This window comes from Chelonia mydas, chromosome 15, assembly GCF_015237465.2.
Source record: "Chelonia mydas isolate rCheMyd1 chromosome 15, rCheMyd1.pri.v2, whole genome shotgun sequence".
Classification (NCBI taxonomy): domain Eukaryota; kingdom Metazoa; phylum Chordata; order Testudines; family Cheloniidae; genus Chelonia; species Chelonia mydas.
In genome coordinates, this window is record NC_057856.1 from 2131442 (window position 1) to 2148393 (window position 16952).

General features: G+C 54.9%; 1 protein-coding gene across 3 annotated transcripts in view; it reads right to left on the minus strand.

Moving 5' to 3' along the window:
* Positions 1-3537: 3537 nt before the first annotated feature.
* GAS2L1 (growth arrest specific 2 like 1) overlaps positions 3538-16952 on the minus strand; it is a 35855-nt gene continuing 22440 nt past the window's right edge. For all 3 annotated transcript variants that reach the window (XM_037879070.2, XM_037879071.2, XM_037879068.2), the window contains 3 exons: positions 13589-13685; positions 12477-12909; positions 3538-6646 (listed from right to left, as the gene is read on the minus strand). In XM_037879070.2, coding sequence (XP_037734998.1) covers positions 4987-6646; positions 12477-12909; positions 13589-13685 — 2190 coding nt within the window. In that variant the 3' untranslated portion in view covers positions 3538-4986. The remainder of the gene's footprint in view (positions 6647-12476; positions 12910-13588; positions 13686-16952) is intronic.

Below are 16952 nucleotides of genomic sequence, written 5' to 3' on the forward strand. Positions count from 1 at the left end.
CCACAGCCTAGCTGGGTAGTTTTTAAGGGGCTAACAACAGCCCCGATGTCAGATGCGGGTATGGGGACAGGCCTCTAGAGTGGTTTCCACAGCGGGGCAGACTGACCCTCCCTTTGGCCGGGGGCTGGACTCGCCTTCCAGCTGCCTGCGGCTCAGTTTGGGGTGGTGCTGAGGGCAGAGGTGACTGAAGGGGTTGGGGAGGGGAGGGGTGTGAAACCAAATGTACTGCACACTGCACTGAACACGGTCCCCAGGGGGACCCTGGCCGGGGGATGGGGGGTGCAGGGTCATGGGGCCTTGGGGCGAGGCAGCATGTCATAGATAGGCAGGAGATACTGAGACCGGGGCGGGGGAAAGCATCTCTCATTCTCACTAGGAGTAGCTGCTCCCAGCCTTGGCCTGATCATGCTCCCCAGCCCGATTCTGGGCAACTGGTCCAGATCCTCCACTCTCGCGAGTTCAGCCCCCCTCCCCAATATTCCCATTGCAGGCCCCTCCCTCCACCAGGCTGGACATCCAGCCCCTGTGGTCAGGCCCTCACTCCTCCTAAGGGCTAGTCTCATGCTCTGCTCCTCGCCCGGGAGCCAAACTGCTGCACTTTCGGGGGAAGAGGGGGAGCATCAAACCCAGGAAAACTGCTACCGGAGTCGGGTGTGTTTGTCCGCCTTGACTTGTGGTGTATGTTGGGGGGAGGGCTGTTGTTCTGGGGCCCGCTGGTTCCCTCACTGCTGTAGCACACCTGGCACTGAGCCAAATGGGGCTTGGGCATTGACTCCCCGCAATTTCCAGGGCCTGGCTTCCAAAACCAGAAATGAGGGCCGGGGCACCCCACCTTGCTTTGCGGGATGTAATGAGATGTCGGTTTGCAATATACTCTTCAGCCACTAGCTGTGTGCCGGACACAGCCCATGTGCACCCTGGTTAACAAAGGAGACAAGACTGGGACTTGAGTAAGGTGGAAGCCCCATTAGATTGCGGGGGGGGGAAGTGGGGGTGGCTGTAGTTTTTGTTTGTTAATCACTCCTGTTTAAGGATTACTCTGGTTCAAAATAGGGGGTGAGGAGATAGCACAACCAGCTGGTGGAAAATTTAGTTGGCTTATCAGGAAAATGCCCCTAAAATGGGATGGCTTGGCTGGGGGGAGGGGAGGGCACAGGCTGAAGCCCCGTCCTTGGGAGAAAAGGCAGGGGCAAGAGGCATGGTGTTTGGGAGTCATTACAAAAGCCAGGATGTTAGGTACAAGGATTCCCTCGCGCCTCTTGCCCTTTCAAACATTAGCACAGGCAGAACGAGCTTCTCATGGTCAAAACAGCCAGGGCAGCAAGCACTGCTCACCCTGCCCCGTGACCCCGGCACTGCTGCTCGAGGTGTGCACGCCCCCAAGGCACAGCGCCAGGAAAGCTTTCCTAATAGCCCAAACTACGCCTCCGTGAGCTACCTGCTGGGACACAACAGCGCTTGTTTTACAATGGGGGGGGAGAACTGGGGGTTCCAAACCCAGCCTGGGGTGTCAGCTACAGAAGGGGCCAGGCAGCTGGGGCTGGGCTCTTGAGGTCTCCCCCTCACCTTGTTGAAGATGAGGGCAGCTAGTCTGATAGTCAGGCCCAGCTGTTCTTCCCTCTCTGGGAGGGCACAGCAGGGGACCTGACCCATGGAACTTGTGTTCCAATGGCCACGTAAGAAGGGTCACCTTAGCTGGCCCCCGTCTCCCTCCCACCCCCAGGGGACTTGTTCCACGCTCTAGCTCTCGGAGCAGCAGTTGGATCACGGGCTTAATAGTAGCATCCACAACTCGCCTTTCCGAGCACAGGAGCATGGTGGAAGGACCTCTACCCCCTGACCAGCGCCCACTGCCCCCAGCCCCTTGCCAGTTTACGTTTTAAAAATCTCCTCTCGACCTAGGACTGCCAAGGCAGGACTCAGGGAGGCAGAAATCTGGGGTGGGTCAGGAGCAGCAGCATAGGACACGCTGGGCAATTGGCCTGCATCAGGCAGGACCCTCCTGAGATGCTGGCCTCTATCCCAGCAAGTAAATCCCACCCCCCCCCACTCCATCGCTTTATTTTTTGTTGTAGTTCTCACCTCTGGCCAGCAGAGACCATTGTTCTGAGCCCTGGAAGCAGCCAGCCCTAGTGCTGCTTCCCCCTGGCAGGGACAGAGCCCCGGTGAGGAGGAGAAGTTGGAACAGCACCTGGAGAGGATGGAGGAATGACATGGGGGATTATCCCCAAAGCTTCCAGCTCCCTCGGGATGGAGTATGTCCCCTCCCCCCACAACACGGATGGCAGAACAATTTCGTGGGCGGGAGGGGCGGTAGATTTGGGACATGGCCAAAGCTTGCCTAGATTACACCTTTAGGGTTGTCCTAGGGCCAGTTCTTCCAGTGCCCTGCCCCCACCCTGGCAATATACAAACCAGGACAGACAGGACAGGGGGGTTTGGGTCATTATTTTTATTTGCCTTAGTCCTTCTATGGTCAGTTCCAGCTCTATGTTCCTAGGTCTGATGACATCGAGGGAAGCAGCAGCCTATGCAGAGTAGTTATATGTACACAGACACTCAATATATTATCTATAAATACAGATGTTATTAACAAACATACAGTACGTCAGGGTCAGTTAATGCTGGGAGGCCCAGTAGGTGCTTCCGAAAAGATGTGCAATACAGTTCACTAACCCTCCCTCCACCCTGCCCGCCCCAAACCCAGAGGCAATAAAAACCAACCCTAACTCAAATAAAGTCCAACTCCACTGCCTTCCCCTCGGAGACTCTGCTGTGCAGCTCAGTCCCTCTCTGCTACAGCTCAGAGGAGGTGTGCCCCATCCACTTCGCCCTCCCCCACAGCGATCACAACCCTGAAGAATGGCCACAGAGCCTCTTGGGTTTCAGTGCAGAATGATAGGGTGCCCTGAGCTGGAGATCAAAGCACTTTGGGGGTCAGAAGACCCAGAGGACATCTGAGGGTGTTCAATCCCAGACCCCCACAACAATTCTGGTCTGAAACCAAGGAAGGTCTAAGACCTCCAGGCATCATAGAATATCAGGGTTGGAAGGGACCTCAGGAGGTCATCTAGTCCAACCCCTTGCTCAAAGCAGGACCAATCCCCAACTAAATCATCCCAGCCAGGGCTTTGTCAAGCCTGACCTTAAAAACCTCTAAGGAAGGAGATTCCACCACCTCCCTCGGTAACCCATTCCAGTGCTTCACCACCCTCCTAGTGAAAAAGATCCACCCTCTAGACCTAGGGGGGTTCCAAAGAGGATGGCTCTAGCCTGTTCTCGGTGGTAGCAGACGACAGAGCAAGGAGTAATGGTCTCAAGTTCCAGTGGGGGAGCTTTAGGTTGGATATTAGGAAAAACTTTTTCACGAGGAGGGTGGTGAAGCACTGGAATGGGTTCCCTAGGGAGGTGGTGGAATCTCCTTCCTTAGAGGTTTTTAGGGTCAGGCTTGACAAAGCTCTGGCTGGGATAATTTAGTTGGGGATTGGTCCTGCTTTGACCAGGGGGTTAGACTAGATGACCTCCTGAGGTCCCTTCCAACCCTGATATTCTATGATTCTCTTTGGAACTCCCTTTCAGGTAGTTGAAAGCAGCTATCAAATCCCCCCTCATTCTTCTCTTCTGCAGACTAAATAATCCCAGTTCCCTCAGCCTCACCTCATCAGTCATGTGTCATGTGTCTCCAGCACCCTAATAAATTTTTGTTGCCCTCTGCTGGACTCTTTCACATCCTTCTTGTAGTGTGGGGCCCAAAACTGGACACAGTACTCCAGATGAGGTCTCACCAATGCCCAGTAGAGGGGAATAATCACGTCCCTCGATCTACTGGCAATGCTCCTACTTATACATCCCAAAATGCCATTGGCCTTCTTGGCAACAAGGGCACACTGTTGACTCATATCCAGCTTCTCGTCCACTATAACCCCTAGGTCCTTTTCTGCACAACTGCTGCCTAGCCACCCAGTCCCTAGTCTGTAGCAGTGCATGGAAGTCTTCCGTCCTAAGTGCAGGACTCTGCACTTGTCCTTGTTGAACCTCATCAGATTTCTTTTGGCCCAATCCTCTAATTTGTCTAGGGCCCTCTGTATCCTATCCCTACCCTCCAGCCTATCTACCACTCCTCCCACTTTAGTGTCATCTGCAAACTTGCTGAGGGTGCAATCCACGCCATCCTCCAGATCATTAATGAAGATATTGAACAAAACCGGCCCCAGGACCGACCCTTGGGGCACTCCGCTTGATACCGGCTGCCAACTAGACATGGAGCCGTTGATCACTACCCGTTGAGCCCGATGATCTAGCCAGCTTTCTATCCACCTTATAGTCCATTCAGCCAGCCTGTACTACTTTAACTTGCTGGCAAGAACACTGCGGGAGACCATGTGAAAAGTTTTGCTAAAGTCAAGGAACAACACGTCCACTACTTTCCCCTCATCCACAGAGCCAGTTATCTTCTCATAGAAGGCAATTAGATTAGTCAGGCATGACTTGCCCTTGGTGAATCCATGCTGACTGTTCCTGATCACTTTCCTCTCCTCAAAGTGCTTCAGAATTGATTCCTTGAGTATCTGCTCCATGATTTTTCCGGGGACTGAGGTGAGGCTGACTGGCCTGTAGTTCCCAGGATCCTCCTCCTTCCCTTTTTTAAAGATGGGCACTACATTAGCCTTTCTCCAGGGCTCCGGAACGTCCCCCTAAAAGCCAATTCACTTAAGAGATCTCAAGTAAAATCAAAACCACCCAGCTGCCCAGCCCTCCTCTGACCCCGGGTCTGGCCCTGCAAATGGAAGCTCCATCCAGAGGTATCTTCAAAAATAAAAAACTCTGGGGCATCTGGCCGCTCACCCCTTCCCAGCAGCAGCAGCAAGGCCAGGGTCACTACAGCAGCACATCCAAGGCAGCAGGTGTGGGACATGGGGATCTGGGAGCAACAGTGGGGAATGCTACAGGCTGGTCCCTCCATCTTGTACGAGTGCTTCCTGCCCATCATGCCCAGGCATCCTCGTCTGGCCCTCTTGGCTCCATCTGGCCCTGCGACTGCTCCATGAAGGAGGAGAAGACGCTGTGAAAGGCTCTCCAGGGCTTGTGCTCAGATGGGCGCTTGGGAGGGCTCCCTTTAGGTGAGGTGCCAGACGTCTTGTAGCTGAGTGGTGTGGGTATTTTGGAGGGCTTCTTATCTGGCTGAGTGTCTACACGTGGCTTGGCCTTGGGCCGCAGCTTCAGCTTGTAGATGGAAGGCACTCGGCCTGGTTTCTTCGGGGACTTCTTTTGTCTCAGCACCACCTCCTGTGTCTGGAGTACATCCGGCAATCCATCTAGGGCTGTCTCACCAACAGGCCCCACCACAGAGTCCCCCTCGGTCTCTGTCAGCTCATCTGGGGCCGAGGGCCCCAAGTCCGTGTCCGAGCCTGCAAGCTCCAAGACGGTCCAGGCCGCATCCATGCCTGGACTGGAGACCTCTACTCCCTCGGCCACCTCCTGGAGGTCATTCAAGGCTGTGTAGTAGTTACTTTCATCAGAGGAACTCGAGAGAGCTGGCTTCCTCCAGCACGTGGCCGGCTCCAGGGCCACGTGGGAGTTCCAGCCAGAGCCATTCTGGAACTCAGTGTGGGCTGGGCTACAGTTGGAAGCCCATGGGCGCTGGGATGCGGGGTTCCTCTTGGGGTCATCTTTGGGCCGCTCACCGAAGTCTGCCTGGAAGCCGTGCTTGCTGAAGAAGTTCAGCGATGAAGAGGAGGAGCTGGAGGAGCAGTAGGCAGAGTCAACGGCCCCTGGGTCTGGTGTGGTCTGCTGGAGTTGCCCCGCATCGTGGGCGCAGACCAGGGGCTCCCCATCATCCCCGGCCAGCTCGATCATCTGGGAGTTGGCCAGGAACTCCTCCTCCAGGCACCGGTACAGCTGCTGCTCCTGGCTGGGGTCTAGGCACAGAGGGGTCCGGAAGCTCTGTGCCAGCTCCTCCAGCTCCTGGCTGAAGCTCTCAGACAGCTGTCTGGCCTGGAGGGTCTCCCCAGAGAGCCGCTCCCTCACAGGGACCCTTGGCTCAGTCTCACCCACCTGCCACTGCCTCACAGACCCCAGCATCTGCTGAGGTGCCCGGATTGAGGGCTCTGCCAGTTTGTTGGCTGGAAGGGACGCTCTGTGACTGGTGGGCGCAGGGCTCCTGGAGCTCACCCGAGGGAGGTGCCTGCGAGTCGGGCTCGTGGTCCTGGGGGTGGCTCGGCCAGAGTCTTGGCCATTCTCCTTCACCTTGTTGGCCCGTGCCCAGGAGTGCTGCCCGTCCTTCCCTCGGCTGATGAGCAGCACTGGCTCCCCGCCACCTCTCCCCTGGCTCCGCGGTCTGGGGCTGGGCCTGCCAGGCCTGTTCACCAGGTGAGGCCGGCTCCGCTCCTCTGGCTCTGCCCTCCTGGCCCCCACCGACGGCCTCAGCTCCAAGAAAGCCCCGCGCTCCCGTGACTGGCTGCGGCTCGAAGGCTGACTCTTGGAGGCCCCCTCGGGCATGTGCCTCCCCACCTCCTTCCTGCGCGCTGTTCGCAAGGCACGGTCCTCGCCACACCTCCTGCCCAGGGTGCCACTCTGTGTGGATGACGTGGAGGAGTCACTGTCTCCGGAGAGGCGTCTGGCTCTGGGGGGCAGCTGGTCTCGAAGTCTGGAACAGAGGGGAGGACAAGAAGGAAGGGAGGTCAGCGCCATCTGTGGCCAGGGCTGGGGAAAGGAACTGCATGAGGGGAGGGAGAGAGCCTGCTGGAGACAATACATTTCACTGCCCATCAGGGGCCTCTGCTGCACAGCATGGGCTGCCAGGGCAGGGGCAGCTGTCCAGGCCCCAGCCCCCTGGCTGGTGGCACCTCAGGAGGGTCCAGCACCTGCACAGCTGAGATACAAAGCTCCCTCCCCAAAGCTGGGGGTGCTGGGATCTGTCATTCTGACCCAGGCCCCAGCTCTGCCTTGGACTCTCGGCTCCTAGGGCTCACCCTGCCGAGGGCAATGCAGCAAGCCGGGCTAGAGTTGGCCTGAGACCAGAATCGGGCCTGGCCACAGAGCTGGCTGGAGGCTGGTGCTGCGTCAAGCCCCAGCTCGCACAAGCTGAACAAGAGGCGTAAGTGCTTTAGCACAGAGTTGCCAGGGCGAATAGCGGCACCATCCCCTACCCAGCCCTCAGGAGGGCAGCCTCCGGCTCCACAGCAAAATCCGGTTCTCAGATACATCTGCCGGACCTTTTCCCCTCCCCAGTTCCCCAGCCGGCAGCACAGAGCCCAGCCTCTCCGTCCTGGGCTACCAAACTGCCCCCGAGCGTTTCGTTCTCAGAAGGGAGAGAGAGAGAGAGACAGGCCCCGGAATAACAGCAGCCCCTTCTCTGCTGATCCCTCCCAAGTGGAGCCAGCCGCATCTCACAGAGCCCTCTGTCCATTCCAACACAGCCCAGGTCACCTGGATGCAGAAATCAAGTGCTCCACATTCCAGCCTGGGGAGCTTTTCCCCTGCTATGTTAAATGGGGCACATTTCCTTTCCTACCCAGATTTAACACAGGAATACAAATGATGCAACATAACACAGCTAATCTTCCTGGGGCAAAGCCTTAGCCACTGTGCTTTCCTGACTTCCAATTCCTCCGTCTTACACCGAATCCCCCATCCACCCACCTTTCTGATTTATCCAACTAGCAGCACGTACAGCCTCCACCTGCAGGGCCCCCAGCTTGGGGAGGTTAGGGCTTTTGTCACTAACAAATGCCTCTAACTAAGCAGCCTTTCAAACTTTACTATTACATCAGCACCCAACCAAGATCTGGATCATTGCGCTAGGTGCTGTACAAATACCTATGTGAGGCAGATCCTGCCCCAAAGAGCTTACAATCTAAATAGACAACGGTGAGAAGGGAAACTGAGGCATAGAGAGGGGATGCGACTCAGCCAAGGTCATCCCACAGCTCAGTGGTAGAGCCAGGAGTAGGACCCAGTCCCAGCCCAGCATCCTGTCCATGGGACCACACTGCTCCCCAGACAGACTCATAGCCTCTAAGGCCACTGTGATCATGTAGTCTGACGCCCTGCACATTGCAGGCCACAGAACCCCACCCACCCTCTGCTGTAACAGAGGCCTCAAATCCTCCTTTAAAGACTTCAGGTTACAGAGAATTCACCATTTACGTGAGTTTAAACCTGCAAGTGACCCGGGCCCCACGCTGCAGAGGAAGGCGCAAAACCAGCATGTGCACAGCTACAGACAGACACCGAACCTACAGGCTCTGAGTTTTGGTTTTGCCGGCGGGTGCTTTTGAAGAGGTGTGTGTGTTGGGGGGTGCGGGTGGGGGCACTCTGCCAATTTGGGGGGGGGGGGGGGGCTATTTTCAGCCTATTTATACACTTCTTTCATATTCTAGTTATTGAATGGGTCTGTCATTGGTATCTTTACTATTTTAATAATGATTCAGTTGTTATGAACCACATAATTACCTTATCATGAATTACAGTATATTAAAATCATTGCAATCCCAAGCTGTCTTCACTAATGTCCCAGTTTAAAGACATTACGTCTCACTAGCTTTCTGGATGAAACGGTCAGCAATGTTATTCACATCTAGTTCCCTGGTATTGTCTTGATGCACGTTAAGGACAGCTACATATTCAGTTGGGTCTGTCCCATTGATGACTGGGGATAATTTTTAAGTCTTCTGAAGCTGGTGAATGAGCATTCCACAGTTCAGGATCATACAGGAACAGTGAGAAGGATTCTTATGAATTTGCAGTACTCTGGAAACAGCGTGCTTCCAGAGTACTGCAAATGACTGCAAGATCTCTTTCTTGAGTGGTAACAGTTAATTTAGGCACCATCATTTTGTATGGATAGTTGGGATTACGTCTTCCAATGTTCATTACTTTGCATTTAACATTGAATTTCGTCTGCCATTTTATTGCCCAGTCACCCAGTTTTGTGAGATCCCTTAGTAACTCTGTGCAGTCTGTTTCGGACTTAACTATCTTGAGTAATTTTGTATCATCTGCAAACTTTGCCATCTCGCTGTGTACCCCTTTTTGCAGATCATTTATGAATATGTTGAATAGGACTGGTCCCTGTAAAAGCCACTGGGAACACCGCTATTTACGTCTCTCCAGTCTGAAAATGGACCATTTATTCCTACCCTTTGTGTCCTATCTTCTAACTGGAGTGCCTGACAATGCTTTCAGGATCATCTACGCATGCTTAATTTAATTTAATGACAAGCCTTTTGTTATCTTAATCACCCTGCCTCTGTTTACAAACAAACTCCCTGCCCCAAGGGTAGACCTTGTGAGCAGCACAGAACTCATCACATTCCACGCTCCAGCTCTTGCTCCTGGGTGTTGAGCACCCACTATTTTTCCCTGTGGGTGCTTGAGCCCCGGAGCACCCATGGAGCTGGCACCTACGACTTAATCCACCTCCTCCAAACCTGGCTTGCTTTGTAAAGCTGAAGGAGGCTATCAAACAAGCCAAGTTTTAAGTCATTCACTCCAGCTATTTTCGAGTCCCGCCTCTGCAACTGTTCTGAATGGCACATGGAGTATTTTTATCCCACGCTCAAATAACTCCTTCAAAAATAGGTGAGCTCAAGCTTTCCAGAAACGTTCACCTTGGAGCTGGGGGTTGGGGGGGGGGAATTCAGCCCAAGAGGAATTCTGAGTTGGAGAAAGTTTCTAGCAACAGGAAAAGGAAAACTCATTCAAGAATGCCTACTTCGATAGAGTTCCCTCTCGGCTAGGTGCTATTTAATACAAATACCTTGGCGGTAGTGATCTCTAACATCCCAGATTGCATGGGTGAGTCTGTCTTAGACACACACACACACAAAAACAGGAAGCCAGCAGGCTGATAACGAGAACTAAGAATAGATCTACAATGCAAGTGAGCTCCTGGCTGGTGGGGAGGAGAGCACTTGGTTTCATGACACTATAAACTTCCTGTGGGCCCAGTATTGTGGAAGCCCTGCCATGGGTGTCCCTTGGCCCCAGGGGCTGGATTCACCAGTGGGCAGTCAGAGCACAGCACTCCCAACCCCAGCACTCCAGAATGATGAGCCAGGCCCCAGACCACCAGGAACTGGCTCTGAAGTCACACAATGCTAAGAGAGAACATGTCTGGGCTCTTCCTTTGTCTTCTGGTGTTAAGCCGTTAGGGGTCACGTTTTCTAGCTTCTCTGCCACCATGGGGACTAGAAACTTGGTTTTACGATCAAGTGAAAGCCAAGATTCTCCCCTCACATGCTGACTCCCGGAACTAGGCCTTGGAGAGGAACCCCAAATCTCATAAGAGAGGGGGCCATGCAGAGGTGGTGGACCCAGCCCCTGGTCCCACTATCCCTGTGCCCTGGGAATCCAAGATACACTATCATGGCTTTGTGCCCACTCTGACGGGATGGCAGGTCCTCTAGTACAGTGCTTTTCAAACTTTTTTTCTGGTGACCCAGTTGAAGAAAACTGTTGATGCCCGTGACCCAGTGGAGCTGGGGACGAGGGGTTTGGGATGTGGGAGGGCTCAGGGCGGGGGCAGAGGGCTGGGGTGCAGGGGTGAGGCTACAGGGTGGGGCCGGGAATGAAGGGTTCAGGGTGTGGGAGGGAGTCAGGGCTCTGGGGTGGGGCTGGGGAATGAGGGGTTTGGGCTATAGGAGGGGGCTCCAGGTTTGGAGGGGGTTCAGGGCTGGGGCAGGAGGTTGGGGTGTGGGATGGGTTCAGGGTGTGGGAGGGGGTCAGGGCTCTGGGCTGGGGCTGGGGGATGTAGGAGGGGGCTCTGGGTTTTGTGGGGGCTCAGGGCTGGGGTAGGGGGATTGGAGAGCGGGGGTGCGGCTTCCTGCCTGTCCTGGCAGTGAGGACCGCGATGCACCGAGGAAGCGGCCAGCAGCAGGTCCAGCTCCTAGACGGAGGCACGCAAGCGGCTCTGCCCGGCTCTCACCCGCAGGCACTGCACAGGTAGGGACTAGCCTGCCTTAGCCAGGCAGCACTGACAACGGGACTTTTAACAGCCCGGACGGCGGTGCTGACCGGAGCCGCCGCAACCCAGTGCCAGACATGCCATGACCCAGGACTGGGTCGCGACCCGCAGTTTGAAAACCACTGGCCTAGAGAGCAAGGCACCATGGGAGTGTCCCATGGGATTCTCTTTGGGGCAAACTGGCCTGCAGTTGCCAGCTCCAGACATGGAGGGGGCAGGAGGGTGATCCTGGTTCAGCACACAGCTGAGTTAAGGGGGTGTCTCATTGCTCAAAAGGGGAGCAGAGAATGATGGTCGGGGCAGCAAAGGGGGGCAGGCAGCTCCTGCTGGCCACTTTGGGGGCTAGAAGAGAGAACGCACCCGGGGAGCTTCAACGCCCAGCTCCGAACATCCAGGGGAAGGTTTGAATCTGGGTCTAGACGTCTCTGCCTTGCCTCGGGACAGAGTGGAGCCTCACCAAGAGCCCAGGAGCCAGACCCACAGGGTCAGAGCACGTTGCTTTCAAGAGGCCAATGGCCCCTCCCTTCCCCAGCAGCCCGCGGGGGCTGGAAGGTGCCCAGGGGGAGCGCTCGGCCTCGAGAAGTTGTTATAGTTTGGGAAGTGGTTGCCATGGTGGCCGGCAGCTGCTCACCTCCCGCATCCTGCGGCGGTTCCCAGGGCGTGAGTCAGTGGCCGGCTGGCTGAGCAGGCTGGCTGGGGAAGGAGCAACTCTTCCTCTGGGAGGGGCAGGACGTGACAGCCACCCCCAGGACCGGGGCGGGAGCGGGGCGGGTTTTCCCCTCTGACACAGAGGCCCTCCTGCCTACAAGGAGCCTGGAGTCCCCCTCCCCCAAGTAACCACCCCAACCCTACCTACCCTATCTTCCCCAGAATATCGGGGTGGCTGGGCAGCCACCATGTCACCCCCACCCACCCTGCCCCAGCCCCTCCTCCAGGGCTGGCAGCAAAATGTGCCCAGAAGACTGGAGATGCTGCATCGCTCCTCCCCTGAGAGTGCCAGGCTGGGGCTCAGACACACCCCTGGGAGCGAGGCCCCCTGATGCCCCAGGGTTAGGGAGGGGCAGAGCCAGTTGCCCCACGACAGTGCAGGGGATTCTCAGTGCACAGAGATGGGGAGTGTGAGTCTGCCCGTGGCACAATGGGGTGGCAGTCTATTACCTTCAGGAGCTGGGGGGCACCCTGTCCCAAGACACGCCATGTGTGGGTCTCACTGCCCCGCAAGGCAGGGGGTGAATCCTGGCTGTATTGCACGGGGGGGAGAGAAGATCCCCAGCTACGTCTGTACTCTGGGGACATAACCTGCGCCTTGCCCACACCCACAGCCTCTGCCAACTCGGGGGCATCGAAGGACACCTCCCTACCAGGCATTTCCCTGTTCCATTCCCTGGGTATGAACACACCAAGAGCCATCTCTCCCAGATCCCCTAAGTTTTGCCAAGTCAGCTGGCCTAAGGATGCAGAGACGGGTGGAGGGCGCAGTGCCTGCTTGGCATCGCCTGGAACATGCTACCTGAGAGTGGTTGAAGCTCTCGGCTCAGATACGTCGCGGTGGGCCAGTGGTGTGGAGGTCCTCAAGGGACTGGAGGAGCTCTGGCCAGATGAGGGGACTGTGCCAGCCCTTGGGGGGAGCCCTTCCAGCTTCTCCTGCCTGGCATGCGATGCCACATTGGGGATCTGCCGCGAGGAGTCTGATTGGACAGACAGATCTCCTGCTCCCCTGGCCAGACGGCCAGACCGGTCCATCTTGGCCTGGGTCAAGTCCCCACCAGCTGAGAGCCGCTTATCCACTGTGCGGAGGGTCTCCGTTGGCCGGTTGGGGTTCATGCCTTCCGAGTGGCGCTGGGAGCTGGGGCTGGCAGCTCGGGGGCTGGGAGAGAAGCTGCCAGGAGATGCCATCTTCTGAGGGGAGACGCCCAGGGCACGTGTCTGCGTTAGACGATGCGCTGTGGAGTGAACACAGTCATCAGCATGTCGGCTCAGGGAAGACACTGCAGCGGAGCTCACGCCGGCCTGGCTGGGATCAATGGGCTCCTCACACTCCCCATGACCCTCCCTCAGGACGGCTGCTAACAGGCAGCCATTCCCTTCCCCGCTGGGCCTTCCTGCTGCCTCCCCATCACCTCGGCCTGCTCGATCCCCCAGGGCTGCAAGCTCCAGTGGATGCCCCCAGCGGATGAGGAGAGCTGTACACGTAGCAGGATTGGGCCAGAGACGAAGCCCTGGTCCCAGAGACCAGTGGGAGCATGAAAGGGAACTAGCCTTGGGAAGGAGCTGGTGCTACTGGTGGGCCAGCGCCGCTGCCATGGAGGCCAGTGGTCAGTCACAAGGGGTCGCTACTGCAGCGCTGCAAGGTCCTCTCCTCTCAGGCCAGCATGGGCCAACCAGGCTTGCCTCTGTAGGCTCGGAGGAGCAGGGTGCAAGGAGCAGTAACCAACTAAAGGGACTAGGGGTGGTAGAAGGGTCTGCTGCAGTGTCCCAAGAAAACTCATCACAAATGAGGCTCCCTTGGAAAGGAGTGAAAGTGACTGGCATGCACTGTGAGTATGGGGTGGGGGAGTCTCTCTGGCCCCTGCCCCTCTGGTAACTTGCTGGAAGGGACGAGTCCTCTCCTCACACACTCACAGAGGGAAGCGCATCGGCAGGGATCGTGCTTGTCCAGATAGTGCTCCAGGGTATCCCATCCACCACCTACTCGCACCATCACGTGGCTTCTCAGCACCTGGCAGGGCACCAAAGAAACAACGCCCGTCAGGGTCATTGTGGCTCAGTCACTGGCACACCCACGCCTGTCTCGCAGCAACACTGCTCCCTCTCTCTCCAAGCAGGCCTGCGGTGGCACTAACTCACTGCTTACAGTATTACTATGTCTGGTTTTACCAGCCAGACTTTAGAGGAACCATTACATCCACTGCAAATATGCAGCCACTTCTGGGGTGTAACCTGGCAGCGCACAGCAACCAAACATAACACTGCAAAACAGGAAGTGCAAAAGAATGTCGCATCCAATTAAAGCAGCAGCAGGAATTTAGGGAGGTAGAATGCGATGACTCAAGCTAGAATTTAGCTGGGGCACTAGAGTGATTATTTCTATAGTGTTTTATGTTCAAAGCACTTTATAATCATTTAACTAATTAACCCTAAATTATACCTGCCTATGTCACAGCACTATTACCGTCCCCTCTTTACAGAGAGGCCTCAGTTTCCCTCACTTGCCAAAGGCCACACAGTGAAAGAGTAGCAGAGTTGGGACTAGAACCTAGGACCTCCTGAGTCCTGCAGACTGTACTGCCTCTTGGCACCTCGAACAGCACAGCACCCGCTAACACCATAACAGGGCATTGGTTCAATGCTGCCACCTCAGCACCACTTGGGTGTCCCTTCCAGGTCGCCCTTCCACATGCTGACCAGGCCCAACTCTGTTTAGCTTGTGAAATCGGATGCGATCACAGCCACAGGTTGTTAGAGCCACCAGCACCTAGCCTCGCTGGATGGTAATGCTCTCGTTTAAATAACGCCTAAAGTCTCAAGGAAAAGATCCCTGATCACGGTGGTGTTACTACACCTGTCCTCCCCTGGTCTTCTTCAGGGTGTGGAGGAAACAGCTTGGTTCAAGATTTCACTTCCTGCCATGCATTCCCCACTGGAAATCCCCATCCTGTTTGGGCTATTACAGTCGGTCACTGTGGGGAGGGCTGGTTGTAGCTCCCGCTGAGCTGTCAGCAGCAGCTTTGCGACTGCCTGTTATACAGGGTCACCCTGCTTGGCTCTCCCCACCATCCATTCACTATACCAAGCATTAGGCTTGTTCTACAGATGGGGAAACTGAGGTACGAGGTGAGTAGTTGAGCGAGTGACTTGCTCAAAGCCACAGAGGTTTTCAAATCCTAGCTCTGGCACAAAACTCCATAGGCTCTCGCTCCCAGTCCTGAGCTCTCACCACTAGACTGCACTTCTTAGTCCTCCCCATACGTAGCTACGGAGACCTGCGTTTACATGTACTTTGCAGCAACAGGACCTAGGGCCACCTACAGCAAGGAGGTCGTGTAGTTAAGGCACCGAACTGGGACTCAGCAGATCGGTCTTCAACTCCCAGCTCTCCACCACTGAGTTCTCGTATGACCTTGGGCAAGTCACTTCCCTCTCTGTGCCTCAGGTCCAATCTGCAAAAGGGGAATAATACTTCCCTATGTCCCAGGAAGGTTCCAAATTTGCTAATATACATAGATTCCAAGGCCAGAAGGGATCATTGAGTCTGACCTCCTGTATCACACAGGCCAGAGACCTGCCCCAAAATAATTCCTGGAGCAGAGCTTTTAGAAAAACATCCAGTCTTAATTTAAAAAAAACTGGTCAGTGATGGAGAATCCACCACAACTCTTGGTAACTTGTTCCAATGGCTAGTTACTCTCACTTAAAAATTTACACCTTATTTTCAAACTGAATTTTTCTAGCTTCAACTTCCAGCCCTTAGATTGTGTTAGACCTTTCTCTGCAAGATTGAAGAACCCATTATTAAATATTTGTTCCCCATGTAGGTACTTATAGTCTGTCATCAAGTCACCCCTTAACCTTCTCCTTGTTAAATTAAATAGATTGAGCTCTTTGAGTCTATCACTGTAAGGCAGGTTTTCCAGTTTTTAATCACTCTCGTGGCTCTTCTCTGGCCCCTATTCAATTTTTCGACATCCTTGTTCAACTGTGGGCACAGGACGGGACACAGGATTCCAGCAGCGGTTGCACCAGTGCCAGACACGGAGGTAAAACAACCTCTCTGCTCCTGCTCACAATTCCCCTGTTTATGCATCCCAGGATCACATTAGCTTTTTTGGCCACAGCTTCACAGTGGGAGCTCACATTCGGCTAATTATCCACCACTAGGTTTTTCATAGTCACTGCTCCCCAGCAGAGAGTCCCACATCCTCGAAGTATGGACTGCATTCTTTGTTCCTAGGCATATATATTTACAGGTAGCCGTATTACAATACTTTGCTTTCACCCAAGTTTACCAAGCACTCCAGCTCTCCCTGAACCAGTGACCTGTCCTCATCATTATTTACTACTACCCCAATTTTTGTGTCATCTGTAAACTCAATTCTATATTAATCAGGTCTTGTATCAGCCACTCCATTACCTGGCTGGGGGCAACATCAGGCTGACAGGCCTATAATTACCAGAGTTGTCCCATTTTCCGTTTTACAGATTGGTACACCATTAGCTTCCTTCCAGTCTTCAAACCCCACGGTGCTCTAGGAGGCCAACATGAGCCCCGATATAGGGACTTGCTGGACTTGAGATGCAAATACTTAGTGTGAGTGCAAGGGCAGCTGCAGCTCTCAAATCTGCAGAATGGCTAGAGCTGAACTTTAACTACCCATGTTACGTTTGCAGTTCAGCTTCAAGGGCCAAAGACCCCGTTTCCCTGAAGAACGGGGTCCCCAGTGAACCAGCACTACGTAAGTGGACTTGTTTCTGCAGCACACAGGATGCATTACAAGTATGGGAGGGCCAGCTGCTCTCCAAACCCCAAAAGCCAGGGGTCACTCAAAGCCCAGTTCTCCTCCCTTAAACTCACTCCAGGTGCCCCTGGCTGTACTGTGCGCTGCAACACCAAGACTCCACTCTTAGGAGACCCCGTTAAATGTGTCAGTGGGGTGGGAGGCATTTCACTGCCAGGGGAAATTTGCAACCCCGTATCCTGCAGGTGCCCAGATATTTCAACTCCTCCCCAAACAGCTCAGCACTCCCTCTGGGATGGGGCATGCCCTGATCTCAGAGATACAATGGTGGATTTGCGAATAACTAGTCCCAGGGATTAGGAAATGGAAATCCCATTTGAAATGAGAGCCCGCATGGTACCTTAACTACAAGAAAGGCTGGTCATTCTCAGCCCATGTATTACGGAGTGAGAAGATAATGCAGTGATGATCTAAACCTATACACAGTCAGAACCAGCATCAAGAGACAGAAGAGACTGGAAAGGAAACAC